This window comes from Salvia hispanica, chromosome 3 (assembly GCF_023119035.1).
Source record: "Salvia hispanica cultivar TCC Black 2014 chromosome 3, UniMelb_Shisp_WGS_1.0, whole genome shotgun sequence".
In the NCBI taxonomy this organism is placed as follows: domain Eukaryota; kingdom Viridiplantae; phylum Streptophyta; class Magnoliopsida; order Lamiales; family Lamiaceae; genus Salvia; species Salvia hispanica.
The window spans coordinates 32,107,596-32,130,781 of NC_062967.1; the positions used below are offsets into that span (position 1 = coordinate 32,107,596).

Consider the following 23,186-nt stretch of genomic DNA (forward strand, 5'->3'; position numbering starts at 1 on the left):
AGCAATAACGCGAAATGAGTAACGCGTGAGGTAGTAGTGGTGGTAGTGGTGGGGATCTTGAGGAGTACGAACGGCGAATGAACGAGGCATTGGAGGCCTACATGAACCGCGAGATAGAGCGGTACATGCAAAGGGCCTTGCAGCCGGCGGTACCTCGCCCTCGACCCGTTGTCCACCGCCGAACAGTGATTGATCGGGATCACGTAGCTGCACATCAGCGGCCATATGACGACTACTTCTCGAGAAAACCCGCGGTTTTGGGCCAACCTGTTCGGCGGCGTTTTAGAATGCGCAGGGAGCTGTTTATGCGTATCGTTGACGCTTTGGAGCGGCGATATCTGTGTTTCCGCTTCGGGCACGATCTTTGTGCAGCGGACCGGCCACACCCCTATTCAAAAATGCACGGCGGCAATCAGGCGGTTGGCTACGAAGGCGCGACAGACATGTGGGATGTGTACCTCCACATCGGTGAATCTACAGCCCTGGAATGTCTGATGTTTTTCTGTCAGGGCGTGATTGAAATATTTTGTGATCAGTACCTTCGAAGCCCTACCCCCCAAGATTGTCGGGATCGATGCAGATGCACGGGGAGCGGCATGGGTTCCCGGGATGTTAGGCTGCATAGATTGTATGCATTGGGAGTGGAAGAACTGTCCGAATGCCTGGAAGGGGGCCTACACCACCGGCTACAAGGGAAAGAATCCCACGATGATCCTCGAGGCCGTAGTTGATTATCGGTTATGGATTTGGCACGCATATTTTAGGGTAGCCAGGTCGAACAACGACCTAAACGTCCTCAACTCGTCGCCCCTTTTCAACGAGCAATGTCGGGGCATCGGTCCGGCCGTCGGTTTTGTGGCCAACGGCAAGCGGCATGATATGGGCTACTACTTGGCGGATGGGATATACCCTAGGTGGCCCGTCTTTGTGAATACGATCAGACACGGAAATGATGACGGGAAGGCCTACTTTGCGGAACGGCGGGAGTCGGCGCGCAAGGACGTGGAGCGCACATTTGGTGTGCTCCGGTCTCGATGGGCGGAAATTTAGGGTCCAACGCGTTTGTGGGATGTCAGCTGCATTGCTTCTATAATGTACGCCTGTATTATCATGCACAACATGATCGTCGAAGACGAAGACGTACAACTGACTAATTGGGCCAATGACGATACTGATGCAGCCAGTCTAAGCCACAGAATGGACACCCCTAACGTACGACGTGGGGTACCTCACGATGAAGCCGGCCGCCTCCAGGCACATCCCGACATGCGCCAAGTGGATGCTCATATTCAACTCCAAAAGGATTTAATTGAAGAGTTGTGGGCACGGAAGAATGCACGGCGGTAATTTTTTTCTTTATTATGTAATTTTTTTTAATGAATGTACTTTTTTTTAAAATGAAATTAGTATGTCTCGTAAATTTAATTCGTAATTTATCGTAAATTTAATTCCGTAAATTTAGTTGTTTTTGAATTATTTTTATTGCGGCTAGCCTTAGGCTAGCCTATTTGCTTAAAATGATGATGTGGCAGGTGGAATTTTAATTCTGATGACGTGGCAGAGAGAGAGTGTGGCTAGCCTATCTCCATTGGAGATGCTCTTACTCTATTATTTTGATATGGGGATGAAATATGATAAGGAAGTAACATAAAAGAATGAAATTATTATTCAAAATATAAATAAATATAAATAATTAATATGTTGATTCTAAAAAAAAAAAATTATTTATTCAAAATTATATTTGCCAAATATTTCGAATCATACTATTTTTTATACAGATAAACGAGAGTGTGTGTGTGTATGTCTCAAAGTGTGCAATATTGCTCAATATGCATGTGTATTAAAAGTGAGTTATGGCAAGGAGTGAAGAAGAGTTCACATGTGTGTAGTATTGTTATGTGCGTGTGAGCGCGCGCGCTAGTGTTACATGTGTGAGTTATATAAAATTTCTAAAATTTTAGCTACATTATAAAATTAATATTATATTGAATTGAAATATACTACCTCTCTTTCTATAAATTATATTTTATCATTTCAGTCTGTTCCATAATAACAGTCATATTTCAATTTTTACCATAAATGGTAACCTAGGTCTCACATTCCACCAACTTATTTAACTCACAATTTTTATTAAATATAAAACTAATATATATAAATAGGACCCGTAGTCCATTTTTGTACATTTCTTGTTACTCGATCATACCAAATGTGATTTTTATTAGAGTAAAGGCTAAAATTGGTCCTGAACATATGGTCATTTTATGTTTTTAATCCTAAACATTATCTTTTGAATTTTTTGGTCTTGCACATATGAAAATTTGATCATTTTGGTCCTCCGTCAACATTTCCGTTAAAAACTAACGGTCAACCCCGATTTTGACCAAAGCGTGGAACTGTGGGGCAATTTGAGAGAAAGAGGACCAAAATGTTGACGGAGGACCAAAATGATCAAATTTCCATATGTGCAGGACCAAAAAATTCAGAAGATAATGTTTAGAACTAAAACATAAAATAATCATATCTTCAGGATCAATTTTGGCCTTTACTCTTTTTATTATTATGAATAGTAGATAGTACGAGTATTAATGATGAGGGGCCTACATATCTGTAGAATAATCATTTGATCTAGTACATAATTCTCTTGTAAAACGATGACAGGACTTTGTAAGAAGTATATGTAATTAATACTCATCTCACTTTTCAAAATTAATTATATAAATATTTAATTAATTGCTAATTTTATTGTGTTCGGCCGTACGAAATTTGTTTTTGGATCCGTGACTACTTTTAGAAGGACAATCGAGATGTATATTTCAAAATGTACATTTAACGAGATTGAGAATGTGTGATAATTTGTGATATACAAAGAAGTCAGAGATTTTTTTTTGGTGGAATGGTGGGTGTGAGTGTCACGTGAGTAAATGCCATACTGTTGGTTGCGATGGAGAGCGTCACATGAGTAAATGCCATAATTTGGTTGGTTGCATCTGTGTTTAGGAATAGCAGATTTGGAATAGAGAGAGGTAAGCAATACTAGTATATTAGAAAAATCGCAAAATGAAAATAAAATAATAAAAGTAAAACAAAACATAAGAAAATATATGAAGATACCATTGATAAAGATAATCGTGGAAAATATAACTTCTTGATTTAACGTTTTGTTTTCAGACAGTATGAGACGACGATAAATTTTGTGCTTTAAATAGCTATTGTCTCTTTTAAAAAGTAAACAAAAAATAAAGATATTTAAATAGATATACCAATTTAGACTCTCTTTGATTCATCAGAGGTCCTTCCATTTTAAACTATATCGAAACCGAACCAACAAAATGAAAAAGATGGAACAACGATAACAACACGATACAAGCTCAATCTAAATGGAAGTGGAGTTGATATAAGTTCATCCGAAATCCTTCAATGCCTCGGACTTCTCTGCTTGAATTCCGAACATTGCTCGACAATAATGTGGTGTTGATATATGAGGATGATGAAACTAGTGCCAAACCAAATCCTAACTCCATCACTTATAATAGGAGTATGATATAGTACTATATGTTATGCTTATGTAATAGTTTTAGCTCCAATATCAGTTCTTGTGTTTGCAATATTATTAATTTTACAAGAGGAGTAATGAAAAAAAATATGTCTCAGCCCCCAATCCGTTGACTTTATGTTGGCATGCCTAGTTTTGTGTATTTTGGGCCAAAATTAAAACAAAACTTAATCAAGTAAAATTTAAGCTATGAAGTATAATCTTATAGCCCAAAACCACAGCCCACTCTTTCAACAAATATAAACTTTGGCCCAACATTAAATTAATTATAAGCCTAACAATCGTCGTTCTTAAAATTCTGGCGACCATCACTCAAAACTCAAAAGAAGAGAAAATGAAATTATCTATGAAAATTAGGTATATATATTTTGTGAAACAAAGGACCATAGTCTTCCATGACCCTCTCCACTAAATAATATCCCTATTTCTTGAAAGAAATGTTTTATTTAAGTCATGTTTTGTATATATTAATGACTCGTTTGATAAAAAAGATGGAATATGAGAAGATATGTAAAACAAGATAAGAAATACGGGCTTCATGTCAAGATATGCAAAGATATGATTTTTTTCCGTTGTTGTTTGATAGAAAAGAAATTATCTAAATTTGTATTGTATATTAAATAACATGGTTTAACTTGACAAATTGGTGGGATACATAAACAAGGTTAATGTTATAATTTTGGTAAGATTAGATAGGGCCTTGGTCTTATATTGGGCTTTGAGTTAAGTTTAATTATGATATCAAACAATTAGAAATGTCCATATATAATTCTCTATCTTGGTATTACAAACTTATCAAACATGTGTATCACGTCCCTCTCCAATAATTTAACATTCCATGGTGGTATTCAGTTTTCAAGATAAAATAATACCAAAATATAATTTAGAATTATATTGTGAAATTATTTTAATCATAGAGATTTAGCTATAACTAATTATTTTATGATTATTCATCCAGGATTGAATTTTGGGGTTGAATCTCATGAACCAAACACAATACAAATTTAATCTCAGATACAATCTTAAACCCCACGTATATATGCCTGTCCAAATTCCATTTGGAAGATTTAATCAGTAAACAGTTGACCCCACATATATAGCCTGTCCAAATTCCATTGGGAACATTTAATCAGTAAACAGTTGATGTATAAGTGTGTTGGAAGAATATATAAACATTCATTCAAATGCGTGTTATTTCCTAGAGAATGAACGCGTTACGCGGTTGCGTAGAAGATTTGAATGTTGACGGACCACAGTCTTTTTCCTTTTTCTTATATGACTTAAATGGGACTAACCTGAAATGACATATATCATAAATAATGAGATATTTCAAATCAATTTTTATACTGCTATGTTATTCGATTTCACACTCAGTGTGATTTATGGTTCAATTTATTTTTCTCATACTAACTTCACATTGGCTATTAATCCCTTATTGATACATGTCACACTTGGAGATATAAATATTATATAAATCCCTTATTCAGAATTAAATAAAATGCAATTCCACATGTCAAAAAATCGACCTTCATCTCTTCCTCTCATTTGCATCACTATTTTGAGGGGAGTATTGTTTAGCATCAAAATTATCAAATGAAAGGAGTATTAATTAGCAGTATTTCTTAAAGTAATCTAACTATTTATAGAATGACAAATTACTTGTAAGTACACGAGTCATGTTTAAATTTGAGATGGCCAAAAAGAAAACATGCATCGTGCAAGTTGAAAAATCAGAGCAACATACTATACTTTTAAAATATACTATGCACAAAGGATTTGTATAATTCTTAGGTCATCCTTCATTACATCATTGATGATGCTCTTAGTAATAATGGAAAACGACAGATATGCAAGGTTTTGTGTATATATGTACATATGTACGAGAGGACTTATATATTAGAATTGAAACAAACACATTTATAAAAATGAGAATTTGGTGGGTTGGGGTGATGTTATTGCAAGTAGTGAATTGTGATCCACAGACATGGAGTTTGGGGAATGGATGCAGCAGTGAAGTACCCAAAGATCCAAACTTTGGCACCAACCTCAATGCCACCTTCCTTCAACTCCGAGCTAATCTCTCGGAGCCCAACAAGTTTGCCACCGCCGACACAAAATTCTCTCCAGACTCCTCTGTTTACGCCATGGCGCAGTGCAGAAACTACTTGTCTCCAACCGACTGCTTGGCCTGCTTCGACACCGCTGTAGACACCATCAAATCCAATTGCTCCAACCTCGGTGCCCGGGCCGTCTTTGATGGCTGTTTCCTTAGGTAACTTACTAACTAACTGACTGACTACCTGACTAACTGAATGATGAGTACCTACATACAAAAGTGGAGTATTATTTTGAGGCAGGTACGAGAGCTACGACTTCTACCAAAGGACAAGTGAGCATTGGCTAACATGCGAGGATGTTTCGTCCTCGGCAGCCGGTTTCTTGGAAGAAAAAACCAGATTGCTGAGTGACCTTGAAGTGGCAACTCCGAGGATGAAAGAGTATTTTGCAGCAAGTCAACGAAATACAATTGTTTATGCGGTCGCGCAGTGTACTCTCACAGTCACACGACTCGGCTGCCAAGGTTGCTTACAGGCGGCATCTAATAGTTTGCAGAACTGCGGTGATGCAACGGGTGGAAGGGTTACCGATGTTGCCTGTTTTATGAGATATTCCAATCAATCTTTCTTTCCCGATGATCAGACAACACCTATCAAACTACCGGGAAAAGGTAATTAATAATACTCCATATATCTTTTTTTTTATCAAAAAGCAACAACTTTATTCTCTCTCTTACTTTACCTGCAGGAATCGATGGAAAGGCAGTGATAGGGGGAACGGTTGGAGGTTCCCTACTATTTGTGATTGTAGCAACTGCTCTCATGTGGTTCAAGTTTTCAAGGCAGCTCAAGAACGCTCTAATAGGTTCTCTCATTATTAATCTGGTTTCAGTTTTTCTGGATATATAATTAGGCCATCATATATCTTCGGTGGCGTTCGGTTGTCATGACTAATAATCATGAGACTATCCATCTAGAATTAAGTTGTGGGATTATTTTAGTTGGACGGGGGAGGCTATGAATAATTATCATGAGACTATCCATCTAGGATTAAGTTAAGAAGGTCAATCTTATAAACCAAACATGATACATATTTAATTATGAGATTTAGTCTTGCTTTATCTTCATAATCTTAATTTGTGTGTTATCTGTGATTGTATTTTCAGCTAATATATTGGGGGCTACGCAGTTGCAACTTCCGAATAGATATAGCTACACTGATTTGAAAGAAGCAACAAACAATTTTAGTGAGGAGAATAAAATAGGACAAGGTGGTTTTGGTGCCGTATACAAGGTATTGGCTTTAATATGTTTGAAAGTACACGAGAATTGAATATAAATTTTATTTTTTTTATATGCATAGGTGTACTTCTATACTATTATTTTTCTATATATTCGTGTTATTTGTACAAGTGCATATGTTGTGTTTGTGCATGCGTATTGTGTGCAGTGTGTGTATTGCGTGTAGTGTGTGATTGTGAGATATCCAATTTACCCCTATTTGGAATGTCGCTTGTGTAGGCGATACTGAGAAATGACACAATTGTAGCAGTGAAGAAGTTGGATATGAAATATAGTAAAGCAAAGGAAGATTTCGAGAGCGAAGTGAGACTTATTAGTAATGTTCATCATCGCAACCTAGTCCGTCTCTTGGGATGCTGCACCAAGGGATCTGACCTGCTTCTTGTTTATGAGTTCATGGAGAACAAAAGCCTCGATAGATTCTTATACGGTATGTTCCCACTCATATAAAATGTTAGGTGAGTTTGGTAAAACTATGTGAGTTTTTATCTTAAAATCAATTGGTTGGTGATAAGTGAGAAATAGCCCATGAGAGTCACTTCATGATCTCAATAAGTGAAGTTGTATGTGAAACTTATATGTTGTTTCAATTCTCTCTCTTTACACTAAATTGAGATATTTTCTGTTTTTCTTTGAATAGGTCAAAATCGAGGATTGTTAAGCTGGAAACAACGGGTGGATATAATATTTGGTACGGCAAAGGGGATTGCGTTTTTGCACGAGGATTACCACACAACCATCATACATCGAGACATCAAACCGGGCAATATCCTACTCAACAATCACTTCCAAGCTAAGATTGCAGATTTTGGTTTGGCGAGGCTTCTCCCTGAGAATCAGACACATGCCAGCACTAATTTTGCAGGCACATTGTAAGTGTTGTCTCATTCTCATCACTCTATCCATCTATTTGTCTATATAATATATATGTATACATATACATGATAAAGGGCGGACCTATGTGCATTGAGGGAGGGCCTAAAGCCTTCAATAAAATTGATTTTTAAACTTTTTTCTTATATAAAATTTTAAAATTTATCCAAGTCTAATGTAAATTCTTGAGTAAAAGTCCCTATAAATAATCTAAAACACCCTAAAATATACTTTGAAACAAAATTTAGAAATTTCATCCTTTAGTGATATTTATTTGTGCGTCCGCCCCTGTGCCCCTGTACATGATTAGGGGGTATACAGCACCAGAGTACGCCATCGGCGGGCATTTGTCTGAGAAGGTCGACATCTACAGCTTCGGAATTGTGATGCTTGAAATCATTAGCGGCAGAAGATCCACTGATGTCACCCAAGATTCCACCTATGAATATTTACTTAAAGAGGTAAATACTCAAAGCAATATAAATGTGCAATCAATCATTTTCAGGGCATGGTCCTAATTATATATGCTAATGCAGGCATGGAAGTTATACGAGAAAGACACACACCAAAACCTAGCTGACGTGGCATTGAACTTGAACGAATATCAAGTGGAAGAAGTGAAAAAAATGGTGGAGATTGCTATGCTTTGTGTACAGGCAACGCCTTCTTCGAGGCCAACCATGTCTCGGGTCATTTTCATGCTTTCTGGCGATGAATCCGTTGGGGTGCAGAGGGCTGTCCGAACGCCGTCTTTCAGTTATGAAGTTGGAGTTCATATTGATAATGGCAGTTTGCTTTCTACACAAGAATCTGCCTCAGATTCTGATGCCACTTCCTTACTCACTCAGAGAGTGGCAGATCCAGAAAAATAAACTCGTTGGGTCGGATGCAGTGAAGAATATCATTGTAGTATTCCTATTTTGGTGTCTCGTCGTCGTCCTACTCATCATCTTTACTATAGTAATTTAACTATGAATATTATCTCCGTTAGTAAACTCTCTTTTCATACTCTGAATGCGAAATCCAAATATGTGGTCATTGTTTGAAATAACATGCATCCTTTCTTGCATTATATACTCCACAAAAGTTTGAAATTGTTAAAGAAAAAACACAACTTATATGAACAACAAGCCTTGTACAATTATGTGCGTGAATTGACAATAGTGAATCAGTGATAGAGTAGTTGATATCCAAAGCCAAATGTTAAGGTTCAAGTTTACCATGATACAATCCTTAAGACTTTTATAGCCTTTTTTTTAATTCTTAGACTTTAAGGTTATTTTAGTCAATATACAATTCTACCTCTCTACCATATTACTTAACTCACATATTTGTGTCTCTCTCCATTAGTCTAGAGGTGCCCACGGTTCACGAACAGCCGGTTCCGGTTTTGGAAATTGTTGAACCGGAACCTAACCCCGAGGGTGTTTTTCACGATTACTTTTCCGGTTCCAAAACCGCTAGTTTCGGTTCTAGTTCCGAACCGGCGGTTTTTTACAGTTTTTCACGGTTCCAAGCTGCCGGTTTTTTGCGGTGCCGGCCCGGTTTCGGTTCAAAATTTTTTGAACATGAACCGAACCACGGTTCAAAAATCGACGGTTTCGGTTCGGAACCGTAACTGACGATTACGGTTTCGATTTTAACCACCGGTTCGATAAACCTTGGGCAAGTCTACATTAGTCTCTTCTTAGCTCGTGTGTCTCTCTTGCAAACATGAAAGCACAAACACAAAGTATATTTGTCCACTTAGGCATAGAGGCACGAAGTATACTAGCATCTACAGGAGCCATCCCCCATTAAACAAAAGAAAATTTCATTGTAATTTCTCAATTCGAGAAACTTCATAACGTAGGTCTTATTTCACTTACCTTTCAGAATTTGCTATTAAATTCATCGACGTTACATAATATTGGATTGAAGCATGCTAATTTTTCTATTGAAGGTTTTTTCTCTTTTTTTTCCTCACAGGTAAACCAAACTACACTACTCAATTGTGAAATATGCCATAGGCGTGTATTTTAGTGAGAATGAAGTGCGTATTTTGGTGCAATACAATATTTTTCTTTAATTTTTGAAGTTATTAAATTAAACCATGGGTCGAGCGTCCTATTGACTTTTTTTTAAATGAGTTGTCTCAAAATCTTGACCCACTTCGATTGCTACATCTGGAACGACTCTGCCTCCGGTTGCCTCCGGTGAGAAGAAGAATCATCAATCAATTTAAAATTAGATATCGTGATAATTCAACCAATTAACTTATAAACCACATTTTTTTTTACAAAAATACATAAATAATAAATTTACACCCAAAATCAATCCTCGAATTTTCCCAAATTTCACACCCAGATTTATTAAGCAAAAAAAAAAGTATAGCGATATTTGAATAAAAATCAATGAAGGCGGCGGCAAAGGGAGAGGCCATCACCAATGGAAAGATGAGCAAGTTCGATGCGAGAATCTTTAGCCAAAAAGGTGTTGAGATTCCTAAGAAAGATCCGATTCTCCCCAATCTGATCCTTCCATTTCTGGGTTAGATCCTCGTCAGCCAATGCCACGGTGCCGGCCCACAGGGTGTTGTCGTAGGCGATCACTCCTCCCACCCTCACTACTTTCAGCAGCAGTTCGTGATAATTAATGTAGTTTTCTTTGTCGGCATCCACAAATGCGAAATCAAATGTCCCTTCTTCTCCCTGTAATTAATTAATTTCACTTTGCAATCAACTTGTTTCCCTCATACTTTAATTTCAAATTATTATAAATTATTTATTTAATTAAAAGAGAAAATGGACTCACATTGTGAAGTAATTGGTTAAGAGCCGTGACTGCGTCTGAATTAATGAATTCGATCTTATGAGTCACGCCAGCTTTCTCAATAAATGCCAACCCAACCTCGTATGCTTCTCTATCCGGATCAATTGCAATTATCTAAATACAATGTTTTATAAAAATTGAATCAGTAAGCAAACCAGCAAAGCTATCAAAATTTACGGTTGTAACAAAACACTAAATTCAATAATCATTTTTTCACAATTTCCAACTTTGATTCAAGTCATCAAAGTCATTATTAGTACTATTAACTTCATTTTTTTTTTTAAAGTAAACTGCCATAAGATTTTATCAAATTCTAGTGTGTTCTGTACATAATTAATCATAAAAACTTATACAGTTTGAATTTTTTTAAAATTAACACGCGGTGAATAATTCTAGTAGTGATGTAGTACTACTTAATATATTGTTCATAGTACTATATTTTAACCAAATGATGTTGATTTTTTTATAATAGATAAAATTATTTAGTTTATCGGCAGTGACGTCCATATATATTTTTGGTTCTCATATAAATACTACAGTTTTACAAAAAAAAAAATCATCATGAATCAAAACTTCGTGAATTCTGGTTGGTTTTCAAAGTTGCGGAATGAACCATAATTCGATCAAAGTTCAAGATTTTTTCAACAATTTGCTTTAAAACAATTATGCCTGGATTAGACTAGGCAACTCGCCGGTTCATGGCCAATTGATTGAACCGACTAGTCTGATCCAGTCCAATTTTGGAAACACGGCCTAAACAAATTAATTCACTCGATAAAATATTTGTTTTATTACTATATAATTTGTCGAATAAGTATTTGTGTAATAACTTACTTTGGCTTCATCAGGGAGGGCAAGAGCCGTAGCTAAAAGGGAATAACCAGTAAAAACTCCAACTTCAATTGTTTTCTTTGCATTCATAACTTTCAACAACATTGAAAGAAATTGCCCTTCATCTGCTGGCACATTCATCACACTCCTGAAAGATAGAAGATAAAAAATAAAAATAAAAAATAAAAAAATTGGATTAATTTTTCAAAAACTTAACAAAATCAATATGACCATGGGTCATGTTAATATTTCTTAACATAAATTTTAAAGGTCGTGTCACAGTGGACTCGAACCCGAAATTCTAGACTAAAAAATTAAACTTTACGTACATGTGACTGTATTTATCGACGGTGGCATGCCGAAGCTCCTTGAGTTGTTGGTGCTCTCTTGGATAGGCACTTGTTTCTAGTAGGTACTAAAATTATATATCAATAATTAGTAAAAATAAATCAAAATATATAATTAAGAATTTTAAATAAAATAAAGTGAGAGAAATAAACCTTAGTGAGGGCCTCGCTTTGAAGAATGGTGCATGAGAATTTCTCCTTCATCTTGGAAGAAAAAGGAGATTAATGAGAAAGGGGTCAAGATTTACTTTTGTGGATCTCTATTAGCTTCAACTTAAGCTATTTATAGAGTTCTTAAATCCATTAATATAATAATTTTTTTCATATTTAATTGTTTTTAATGTTGTCGGGGTAGGTTGGTATAGACATGCCCACGGTTCGTAAACCGGCGGTTCCGGTTTCGGTTTGGAACCGCCGATTTTCTGGCGGTTTTTTACGGTTTTCACGGTTTCGAACCGCCGGTTTCCGGCGGTTTTTCGCGGTTCCGGCTCGGTTTCACGGTTTTCCGACGGTTTTTCACGGTTTCGGTTCGTAAAATTTGAAACTGGAACTGGCCCACGGTTCAAAATATGGCGGTTCCGGTTCAAGAAAAAAGTCACGGTTACGGTTCCGCGGTTAACCGCCGGAACAGAAAACCTTGGGCATCTCTAGGTTGGTAAGATATGTTGAGTGTTAGTTTGGTGGTGGTTCTCTTTTTCTATTACAATTTACAACCATAGCACGGCAAAATTGAAGGGTCCTACTCGTGATTTTATTTAAAATATATAGTATTAATTAAAATATAGATTGAGTGAAGTCGTGTATATTAGACTATTAAAAACGTTAAAACCCTAGTGATAATTTCAAGGAAAAGCCAAGCTTTGTTGTGTCTTTGATTTAACAAATATGAGATCGGTAGATTTTCCACCTATCAATTAATAAAATATTCGTTCCTTTTTATACTGACTCATTGAGGAACACACAATTTAACAATGGTATGCAACATAGAATTTGCCGAAAGTTCAGAAATTTCAAGCAAATAAATAACCATAATTTATATGTATGTGGTTATGTGTCAAATAACAAAATCATTTATCTTTCGCGGAGAAAGATGAAATTAAATCAAGATTGATTGATTTATGAGAGTTTTTGCAAAAATTGTGTCATACTGTCATTTGTTCTATATATTTTGCCCCCTTATGTTTGAGGACCTGGCTATGTCACTATTTATAATTCTATGTTACTATGTCACAAGTCAACAGTGACCAGTTCATTATAGTACATAATTTAAGGTTAATTGCATATAAAATCTGTCTTGTACTTTTCAATTTTTAAATGAAAATTTATGTACGGTAGGTAAACTGAATAGATTACTGCAATCATTTGACAAAAAATCCATGACTTCGATCTTGGAAGGGAAAATTCAGTAAATTGATTTATGTTTGAGGAATGATATTAACCATATAACAAATGAATCTTCCATACTGGATTTGAAGTAAAATTGTTAATACTATCCTTTTCATAAAGAAAATTGGTAAAAATGGGTTTAATTTTGACGGTTGGATCGCGAGATTTTATAATCAAGATGAAATTATATGCATATATGCACTTGTAATCAACGGACAATAGTATGTATATAATTTTCATTACAAGAATGATCCGTTCATAGACTGATTTTTGTAATGATCAATATGTATACAATTTTCATCACAATAAGCATATATTCATAGTTTATATTTATGCAATAAAAATTACTCCCTCCTTCCACGATAAGAGTCACACTTTACCATTTTGATTTGTCTCACAATAAGAGTCACTCTTTATTTTTACCATAAATGACAAGTAGGTCTCATATTCTATTAACTAATTCACTCACATTTTATTATATAATCAATATAAAAAAGTGTGTTTCATATTTCACTAACTTTTCTAACTCACTATTTTTTACCTTTCTTAAAATTTGTGTCCATAATAAAAGTGACTCCTATTATGGAACGAAGGAAGTAGTTATAGTTATTAAATGAATATGTCCCTATACATATACGAGTGATCAAAAGCAAAAGGAAAATATTGTTCATATTTTACAATGACAACTCAGTGTGCACAATAATATTTTAGGAATTAGTATAAAATGAATGCGTGAATGGGCCAAGCAACATGGGTTTTAAATTATAATCACGAAGTCTTTGGTTGATTATTAATATAAACTCTTACTCCCTATGTACTATAAAAATTCCTATGTCCTATAAAATTATGCAATCTTTTTTTTTTAATTCGTCTTTCCTCTGTTCTATAAAAATATGCAATCTTTTCTTTTAAATTCATCTTAAAAAAAATATATATTTTCAAATTTTAGAAATTCTTCTCTATACGAAAGTAAGACTCATTTCTCACTAAAAATAATTTATTTTTATTTTTTCAATTACTAATTGTGCATTAAAATTCGTGCATTAAAATTTGTTTACAACTAAAAATGCATATTTTTACTGAAAATACGTTTGAGAGTGTAGCAAAAGTCATGCGGCTGATGCATTGAAAATGATGCTTCTAATTCCAACTCGCCACGTGTTATTTCCACACCACAATAAATGGAGTATATACATACGGAGTATGATAGTGGTAGAATATTTGAGAATGTTGCAATTCATGACTTCATCTAAGATTGACCTTAACAATGGAAAAATTCATATATGTTTATTAAGACCGAATCATCATGAGTTAATGGTTGAAGCTTACAAAGGGGTGCGTAGTTTGTAAAACTCTTGATTATTAATGAACGATGAATACCATAGACACATAGGACTAAAGGTGTACTAAAATATAATGAATTATACCTCAACGATTAACATAGAGAATCACTAGGAAAATTGGAGTTCAAGTTTTATTGAAAAATGGAAATTTCTCCAAATTAAATATATAGTGCATGATTATAACTAAAATTTCTCCAATTTACTTTGTAATTATAAATAAATGCCATTAGATGACTTTGTATCAAATTCTAAATTATTAGAACAACTAAATAACTCTCCTCACAACTAAGTGATAAAAATACTGAGAAAAATTGTGAACTGTATACAAGTGATATTTTGACTATTATAGTTCAAGAACAGAGACAAAATTAAGTGGAATAGAATTACAACAAAAAGAGTAAAATTAATCAAACTTAATTGAAGTCAAGTGGGATAATGAGAGTCACTAATAGTATAGAGAAGAAACGATTTTAATGTCGTGTTATACAAGCTAAACCACTTCAATTTTAGAGGGAATATATTTTTAGATCCACAAACTTTGTCAAAATATCATTTTAGATCTGTGAATTTTGAAAATATCATTTTAGGTCCGCTAACTACAAGTTAATACTATCATTTTAGGTATTTTTTTTTTAATATTTTCAAGAAATTTCGCCAAAAGTGCCTTCAATGCCTTGAGGGACAATTCTGTCAATTTAGTTTGATGGGTGGTCTGACGCTGCTACAATAAGATCACCCTTTTAAGTGGTTTGACAAACTTAGTGAAGAGAGAGAGGTATTTCCTCTATTTACCTAAATAATTCATCCATGTCTCTTTCTTTTTTTACATTTTCCCTCATTCATTCTCCTCCCCTCTTTCTCTCTAATTCGGAATATCTTCTAAAATTTCTACATGTCGACCACTTCTAGAAACATATGTCACTGGTTACGCTTTAAATATGTTAATTGTTTGTGTCGTGAACGGGCAACCCTTAAAATCGTCGCAGATTCAAGGAGGCATTCACACGGAATGTTATACTTATTTTGTTTGCGAGAAGAAAGGGAAGAATGACGGGTGCTCATTTTTCCGGTGGTGCTAGGAAGTGACGTCTCTGACACAAAGATGCAGCGGCAAAGGAATTGTCAAAATTGCCCTTTGAAGGCCTTTAGGGCACTATGAGGGAAACTTTTCGGCACGGGGTTTAAGAAAGGGATGTTGAGTGTGTTAAATAAATAAATAAAAAAGTAAGAGAGATAAAAAAGTATAAAGAATAAAGTAGAAAGTGAATAAAGTAAAAAGAGTAAAAAGTAACTATATATGGAAATGACGTAACTATGAGAGAACTTCCCGAAATGGAAAAATGGCTCAACTATGAGGGAACGGAGGGAATACTTTGGCAAAGTACGGGGACCTAAAAAGATGTTCCCTCTAAATTCTATCTCCTCACCTTGCCCAAATTCAAGGCCTACTTTCACGATATTAACATATTCTTCTATATATTATTTTTTTCTATTTTATTCCATTTTTTTTTATTTTAATTTATTATCATTTTCATGAAACACGTTAAAATATAAAGCGCCTTACTTAGCGAGGGACCGAGGGAGTACAACTTTGCATACCATCGATACATGAACACATCTTGGAGTGTGAGTGGCATGATAAATGTAATTTTTTTTGAAATAATTCCAAAAAAGACTATCATTAAAGTTATTTTAAATCGTGATACAACCATTCGGATGTACTCAACCACAATCTAGTCAAATATATTGGGCATAATATAATCTGAACAACGAGTGACTGTATTTATGTATTTTTTACTCTCAATATAACTTTAGCATTTGAACTAGGGATGTCAATTCAACCCGAAATCCAGGACCGGTCCGAACAATCCAGTAAAATAAGTGGATTAGGGTTGCAATTTTATTACCCGAATATAAAACGGGCTAAACGGGTTGGCCCGAATGGATTGGCGGATTAAACGGATTAGCCCGAACGGGTTGCGGGCTGGCCCGCTGGGTTGCAACTTTTAATTAAAAATTATTAAGTTTTAGGATTTTTTTTTATAATATTTTTGAATCCCCAATCTTTTTACATAATCATTAGTCTTATTCAATCTTCATTCTATACTTTTCCACTGGATCCCACAATATTAGCTTTCAAGTTCCACCTCAACTCATTATTCAACCGTCCCATCATCTGCAACTAGTGTCTTACCACCACCAAAGCCAATCAAGACAAAATTAAGAAATAACTCATCAAAATCTTAATATATTTATCATTTTAATAATGATTCATGTAAGATATGATTTTTAATTTTCACAAAGAATTAGTTACGAACAATGCTAAAACAATGACACGAACACAAGCTTTAATATATGTTATAGTTGATCGAGATGAAATGCTTCTTTTCAAGTATTATTGTAGAATACTATGAAAATATGAAGATTTTATATGATTCTAACTAAAAAAAAAAAGTATCTAAAATTTAAAATCATTTTATAGAAGAAAATTTCGATACAAGAAATTATTTTCGAAAGCTTTTAGGCCCGAATAGCCCGATGGGTTAGCCCAAAACCCGGCGGTTTAGGGTTAGGGTTGAAAATTTATAACCCGAAAAATCCATAATCCGAATAGCCCGCACCCAAATAGCCTGCCAACCCGAGTGGGTTGGCCCAAACCCGAACAGATTAGCCCGATTGACATCCCTAATTTCAACTATGTATTTTTCAACTTTCGATAAAATATAATTTTAGAATTTTAGTGAATTACGTAATTTAATCACATTGGGATAAATTACAACATAAAAAATTGAAAAAAGATGTAAAAAGGTAGGAGCCATGAGTAATTAAGGTAATAGATGATGAGTTGTATATGTTGTTTCGTAAATAAAAAATTACATATGTTGGCCAATTATAGTGAATAGGAAAATGGAAAAACGGTTTTAGTGACTTAGTGGTTGGAATGCTCCTCCCTCGATCTGTTGATAGATGACACGTTAATAATGGCAGCAGAGGCGCAGCGCAGTTGCCGATAGAGAGGCAGATCATGTTGCAATGAGTCTGAGTTTGAATCCCACTATTGTTGTATAGTTGCTTTCATCTCTAAAACACAAGTGTGAGACCTTGGGCCTCACATGATGTCGGGCTGGAGTGTGAGGGCCACCGGAATCGCCTTTTTGCTGCAATGACACATTAATAATGGCAAAAGTTTTTAAGAAATTTTGTTTTACGTGTTAAATGAAAAGAAAATATAATATATTTATATTAATATAAAGAGATTTTTTTTCTTAAAAAATACTCCCTCCGTCCCACAAAGATTGTCCCATTTTTCTATTCTCATCCGTCCCACAAAATTTGTCTCATTTCACTTTTTATCCTTTTTTTTTGTAGGGGATCCCATATTTCACTAACTCATTCCTACTTACATTTATTATTGGTATAAAACTTATATATAAAAGTAGGATCCACATTCCACTAACTTTTTCAACTCACTTTTCATTAAATTTCTTAAAATCTATGTCCGGTCAAAGTGAGACAATCTTTGTGGGACGGAGGAAGTATATGTCATCTTTTATAGAACAAAGAAAGTGTGAAATCTATTATGGGATGGAGGAGTACGAATTACTAGTCACACGAAAATCAATATCTTTACAATCTGCAGTTAAATCATCTCTTCTCCCTGCCCAAATTCAAGGCCTACTTTCTCAATACTAGCATACAACACTGCATACCTTCGATACACGAACACATCCTGCAAACTGCAACGTAGAAACTCAGCAACTATACAACTCATTCGCCAGCAGGGTACGCACCGCAAATGATTGACTGCGCGTTTCCTGTTTAGCGTTTCCAGTGATGGCCGTGAAAACCCATTACACCTTATTGCACTTCTGTGCCAAAAAGAATGAATATGAATGTACAAAGATATAAGAACATGCTTCTCAGTGTTATCTCCACCAATCGGGTATTTTCAGCCTCCTACTCCGATGCACTGCAAGCTTAACTGCGGGAACTTTCGCCTTCACCTGTCTCCAAATCATATTGACCGCGTCTTCGTTCTTGGGAGGATACTGAAATTCAAAGTGGTGTGAAATGTCTTTGAGTCGCAACCACATGTTTGTCCATTTCTCTTGTGAAACGCTCCTGAGCTCATTGACCAAGTAGCCGGGTTTAAGCGCTTCATCTACTGAGATGAAAATGGAGAACTCCTTGTAGTCTAATTCACTTTCGTAAGGTAGCTCAATTCTGTCGCTCACAATGACGGGGACGCAGTGGCTGACGATAGCATCAAATAGACGACATGAAGATGGAGTGTCGCCCGCAGGATGGAGACAAAACTTTGATGAACGCATATGATCAGCAGACTGGTATATGCAAGAGAAATATAATTTGTTAGTTGAAACATCTATTGAGTATGACTGTGTAGCTCCAGCCATACGAGCAAAGCTAGAAAACTCTACAGAGAAACGATCCCTCAAGAGAACATATCAGTGTTCCTGAGTTTCATCTCGTGACACAAGATCTCAAGCAATTTAGTATCCAGACAGTTTCCTAATTAAGGAGCAATAAGAGATAGCTGCAAACAATGAAAGTAAAATATATGAATCTATCTGTATCTAATATAAAATTGAACTCTAATATTACATTTATGTAGGCATTGAATGCTCTCCGCGCGATAATTTTGTAGGCATTTAATGTTCTCCGTGCATCGCACGTAGGGAAAATCTAGTTGAGGAAAAGCAAAAACTAGGATCACATGTAAAATTTTGAAGTAAATCTGAAAGCATGTAGTAGACTGAAAATGGTTCATTTTAGCCCTGACCAAAGAGAAGTACAGAGACCATGTGCACAATTAATGTGTCATTAGACTCATTACGGAATAGCATTTTCACCTCTGTATCTTCTTTAAGTAATACGATTACTATCATGTGGGACAAAAGTAAAAGCTATAAGACTTACCGCTTTGAAGCCTTCTTCTGATGCATGAGCCTCCTCATAAATGACATCCTTTGTTCCATTCAGTGCCTTGTAAAGTTGTGCACGAATTATTCCTTCCTGCAAAATTAGCATGTATGAAACATGTGTTTATTTAACAAAATCCTAGAAAATATGATAAAATCCTGTTTGAATTGCATACATCTTTTCTATGGGTCCTCCCGCGGAAGAAAAGAAGTGTCTCACGAGACTTGTATGGATCTTGACGGTCTTCACTACTATATGATTCTACCATGTGTGGATAGGGCGCAACAACATCTTTAGTCAGAGTGGAAATGTTCATTATGCGCCCAAAATCAGCAACTATGAATATCGAGGCATTGAGCAGATCACGATAATGCCTGAAAGCATTTGGATGATGCATGGGAATCACATGATCTCGTCCATCAGACCTCTTCCAGTAATCTGATTCTCTTAATATATTTACCATCTCCAGCTACAGTTACAAGTAATGTCATCAGCCTTACTAAATGAGAAGATTTGATTTTGTGGCCATATGCCCATAAATAAAAATAATATGCACGAGTCTCTTGGTTATCAATTATCAAATACTATAACACTTAAAAGTCACAAACTCTCCAGTCTCCACTCTCCACTCTCCACCCATCAGGTTTAACTAATCCATTGCAAAAGAAAGGAGGATATGAAGGAAAACCGTATTGTGCAAAAATGCTACAGAAGATAAGCCAAGGCTTCTGTCAGGTGCATAAATGCGATTCTAGGAGGACAGCACAGCAAGAGCGTAAAATACTTAGCACAAGTGCACAACCAGGCTATAATATGGTCTACTGCTGGGCTCTACTGAGCCGTAGATGCAGTTCACATGTTTAAAGTAAGTATGCTCTTGTTACTCTACCATTCAATTTGTTAGGCAAAATAATTAGTACCGGTTATTTTTCTAACTATTCAGAGAACAGCTATTCGGAGGTGCAAGTATCAAGCCCTATCAATGCCAAACACAGGAGAAAACAATGCATCTGTATTTGTGTCAATTTTAGGCTAAAGAGAACCTGATTGCAAAACACTGCAAGATTAGCAAATCGGGCAACAACAAGATGATCAAACAGATAAGGAAAACCATATTTGTTTAAGGTCGAAACTCTGAGGACCGGGTTAAACAACCAAAATCATCACCAAACCACTTATCGAATTGCAATTTCAAGCGATAAAGTAATATTGTTCAAGAAGATAGCCAACACAATGTCTTCAGTGAACAAAAAATGCATTTAACATCTAACTCACAAATGACAGGCCCTATAATTTATAACTTCACATTGAAAATAACCTCTTCTACACACCATTCAATAAGCAAACCGATATATTTCAAATTAATTAGTTAAATGCCGATTAAATGATCACGGAACATTTGTTGACACCGTTTGATCTATCACCAGAGAACTGAATGTTTGATTGGAATATTGTATAGATTACGAAACAAGCTCTATCACATTGCCATCTGATTATGTCAATCGAAATTCCTAGAACTAATGGTGGCGATCTCAATTGAATCACTACAAACAAAACATTTGTCTATCCATACACGTTAACCTGTAAATAAATGATTATAATTATAAATACAAAAATAATTCAATTCTAACAGAAAACGCACCTGCAATTTCTCATCCACAGTATCGATCTCCGCCATATTCCGAACATGAACATTGAAGCTAAGAGACGAGAAAAACGGCACGAAGAACACGTCAGCCAAATCGGCGTCCATAACCCGAACAGCCTCCGTGGCCGACTCCGATTCCCCATCCCCGTCGTAGAGAAGCGACGCCATCATCCAGTACTCCACACTGTGCTGCCGCCGGAGTCCGTCGTTCCACCTCCAGGGGGGGATATTCCGGGCGGTGACCGGAGCGGCGTCGGAGAAGTTAGGGTCCATCAATCCGACATTGAATCGCGGCGGCAGATCGTACATGTAGACTCGGAGCGGCGGCGATCCGGCGGCGCACGGCGAGGCATTATTACTGAGCTGAGGGATGAAATTGAGGAATTGCGATTTGTAATCCAGGGTTCCGCCGAGCAGCAGTGCGCCGATGAGTAGAGGAACGCATACTGATAAGCCGAGGAGAGTTCTGCTAAGAGATTTTTGCATTTAGCTTGAGAGATTGAGAGAATTTGGCAATCGGAAGAAGATGAGAAGTGTGGATCGGGATTTTCGCAATGGAGAGGAAATGAATGAGCAAGATTTTGGTAAATTTTCAAACTGTGATTTATATGATTGGATTTGGGAAAGAAGAAAATGAATAGTAGTATTTGAGTATTTATAGAAAAAATATTTTATTCAAAAAAACTTACTCCTATTTTGCTGTTTTTATTTGCCTGAATCTATGTTTATTTTATTTTAGGTAAGTTTCTTTATTGAGTTGGGAATTGCGATTACTCAGCACAGTAATATTTTAATTATTTTTTTCATTTTATCCTTTTTTTTTACTGTATTAACTATTAAATTTTTTATCGTTCTCAAATTCTCTATTTTTACATTTTTTCACGAGCAAAACTGATTTTTTTTTTACTTCATTTTTCTCATCTCTTATTTATCTGTATTATCTTATCATTTGTCTTTCTTGAATTAATCTTATTTTATGCTTAGTCAACTTATGTATCGGGAACATGTTTCTATGTTACTTAATTTAATTTTGACAGCAAAGACGTATTATTAGAGAAAACTATTGCTTTATCCATATACGATGCATGATCGTTTATTTTATTTGCACTCATTTAAATCATGAACTAAATGAAATTTCATATGATAAAGTAAATTAATACAAATACTCATATTGATCAGAATATAGATAATAACAATATGCAATGAAATAACAATATATACTACTACTACTCATTGTTTATTCAGAGTTAAAAAATTAACTTTTCTCTCCACGACCTCAAACTTCTCATCCTCCGGTGCAACCTTTACGACCTTACGCCCTACTCCATCCCTTGTCGACACACATCACATTCTCCTTCATCATCTCTGCCCCAATCTTTCTATCAACTAGGTCAAACTGATAACCTATTCTGTTCATCGTCAACAACAATCTCTTATAGATTTTCTACTTAATCTGCCGTCTTTGGATACAACGCATTAAAAGAGCGGCGAAACCATAGTGAGCGACTGAGCGGCGGGTGACTAAAATTTTTTGTTGTTTTTGATTGATTAATTGAACTTTGAAAAATTTGTTTGTACCTTTGTACATTTAGTTTTATCATATGCAATTCATTGTTTTTGATTGATTAATTGAAATTTAATTTGTTTGTATCTTTGTACATTTAATTTCATCACTATGCATGTGGTATATATATGATGTCACTGAAAAATAAATGCGGTTATATTATGACACAATATTTATTATCTCTATAGATTAATAAATTAACTTTTATTTGGTTAGTATGCTTTTCTAATGCAGTTTATAGTATTTGCATTGTAGCTTATTTCACATAAATACGTTACGTAATAATGTAAGTGCAGCACTAAAAATTCATCTGAACTAGTGAACTATTACATAAACAGTAATGCAATAAGTCAATAGTTATGCAAGTAAGGAAATAATTATTTCTGTGGATATAATATGTTTTTTCAAAAACAGCAATACAATAACTCAATAGTCAATAACTTAATTTGGATTATTGTTAGGCAGTCAAAAAATGCCAAAACATGTAGTACAATATTCATTAGATATTTTGCCGTTTCTTTTTTAAAAAT

The 23,186-nt window shown here is 35.3% G+C and overlaps 3 protein-coding genes across 5 annotated transcripts; 1 reads left to right on the forward strand and 2 right to left on the reverse strand.

The window, feature by feature from the left end:
- Window positions 1-5,436: 5,436 nt before the first annotated feature.
- Window positions 5,437-8,854, forward strand: LOC125210475 (cysteine-rich receptor-like protein kinase 43). The gene is made up of 8 exons (XM_048110025.1): window positions 5,437-5,825; window positions 5,911-6,281; window positions 6,359-6,475; window positions 6,777-6,904; window positions 7,132-7,342; window positions 7,553-7,784; window positions 8,096-8,246; window positions 8,322-8,854. The coding sequence occupies exons 1-8, from the start codon at window positions 5,479-5,481 to the stop codon at window positions 8,655-8,657; spliced, it is 1,893 nt and encodes a 630-aa protein (XP_047965982.1). The 5' UTR covers window positions 5,437-5,478; the 3' UTR covers window positions 8,658-8,854.
- Window positions 8,855-10,048: 1,194 nt separating this feature from the next.
- LOC125211845 (flavonoid 3',5'-methyltransferase-like) lies at window positions 10,049-12,018 on the reverse strand. Its single transcript, XM_048111785.1, has 5 exons — window positions 11,928-12,018; window positions 11,757-11,842; window positions 11,431-11,575; window positions 10,579-10,710; window positions 10,049-10,475 (listed from the first exon to the last, which is right to left on the reverse strand). The coding sequence occupies exons 1-5, from the start codon at window positions 11,976-11,978 to the stop codon at window positions 10,176-10,178; spliced, it is 714 nt and encodes a 237-aa protein (XP_047967742.1). The 5' UTR covers window positions 11,979-12,018; the 3' UTR covers window positions 10,049-10,175.
- A 5,310-nt stretch (window positions 12,019-17,328) lies between these two features.
- LOC125211841 (probable arabinosyltransferase ARAD1) lies at window positions 17,329-21,695 on the reverse strand. 3 transcript variants are annotated; one of them, XR_007174573.1, is made up of 5 exons: window positions 21,087-21,695; window positions 19,620-19,913; window positions 19,442-19,537; window positions 18,214-18,846; window positions 17,329-17,661 (listed from the first exon to the last, which is right to left on the reverse strand). XR_007174573.1 is itself a non-coding variant. In XM_048111780.1 (5 exons), the coding sequence occupies exons 1-4, from the start codon at window positions 21,576-21,578 to the stop codon at window positions 18,430-18,432; spliced, it is 1,299 nt and encodes a 432-aa protein (XP_047967737.1). In that variant the 5' UTR covers window positions 21,579-21,695; the 3' UTR covers window positions 18,071-18,318; window positions 18,421-18,429. The 3 variants fall into 3 exon arrangements, 2 of the variants coding, with proteins under 2 accessions (XP_047967737.1, XP_047967735.1); XM_048111780.1 differs by lacking the exon at window positions 17,329-17,661 and having other exon boundaries at window positions 18,071-18,318; window positions 18,421-18,846; XM_048111778.1 differs by lacking the exon at window positions 17,329-17,661 and having other exon boundaries at window positions 18,071-18,846.
- Window positions 21,696-23,186: the final 1,491 nt, after the last annotated feature.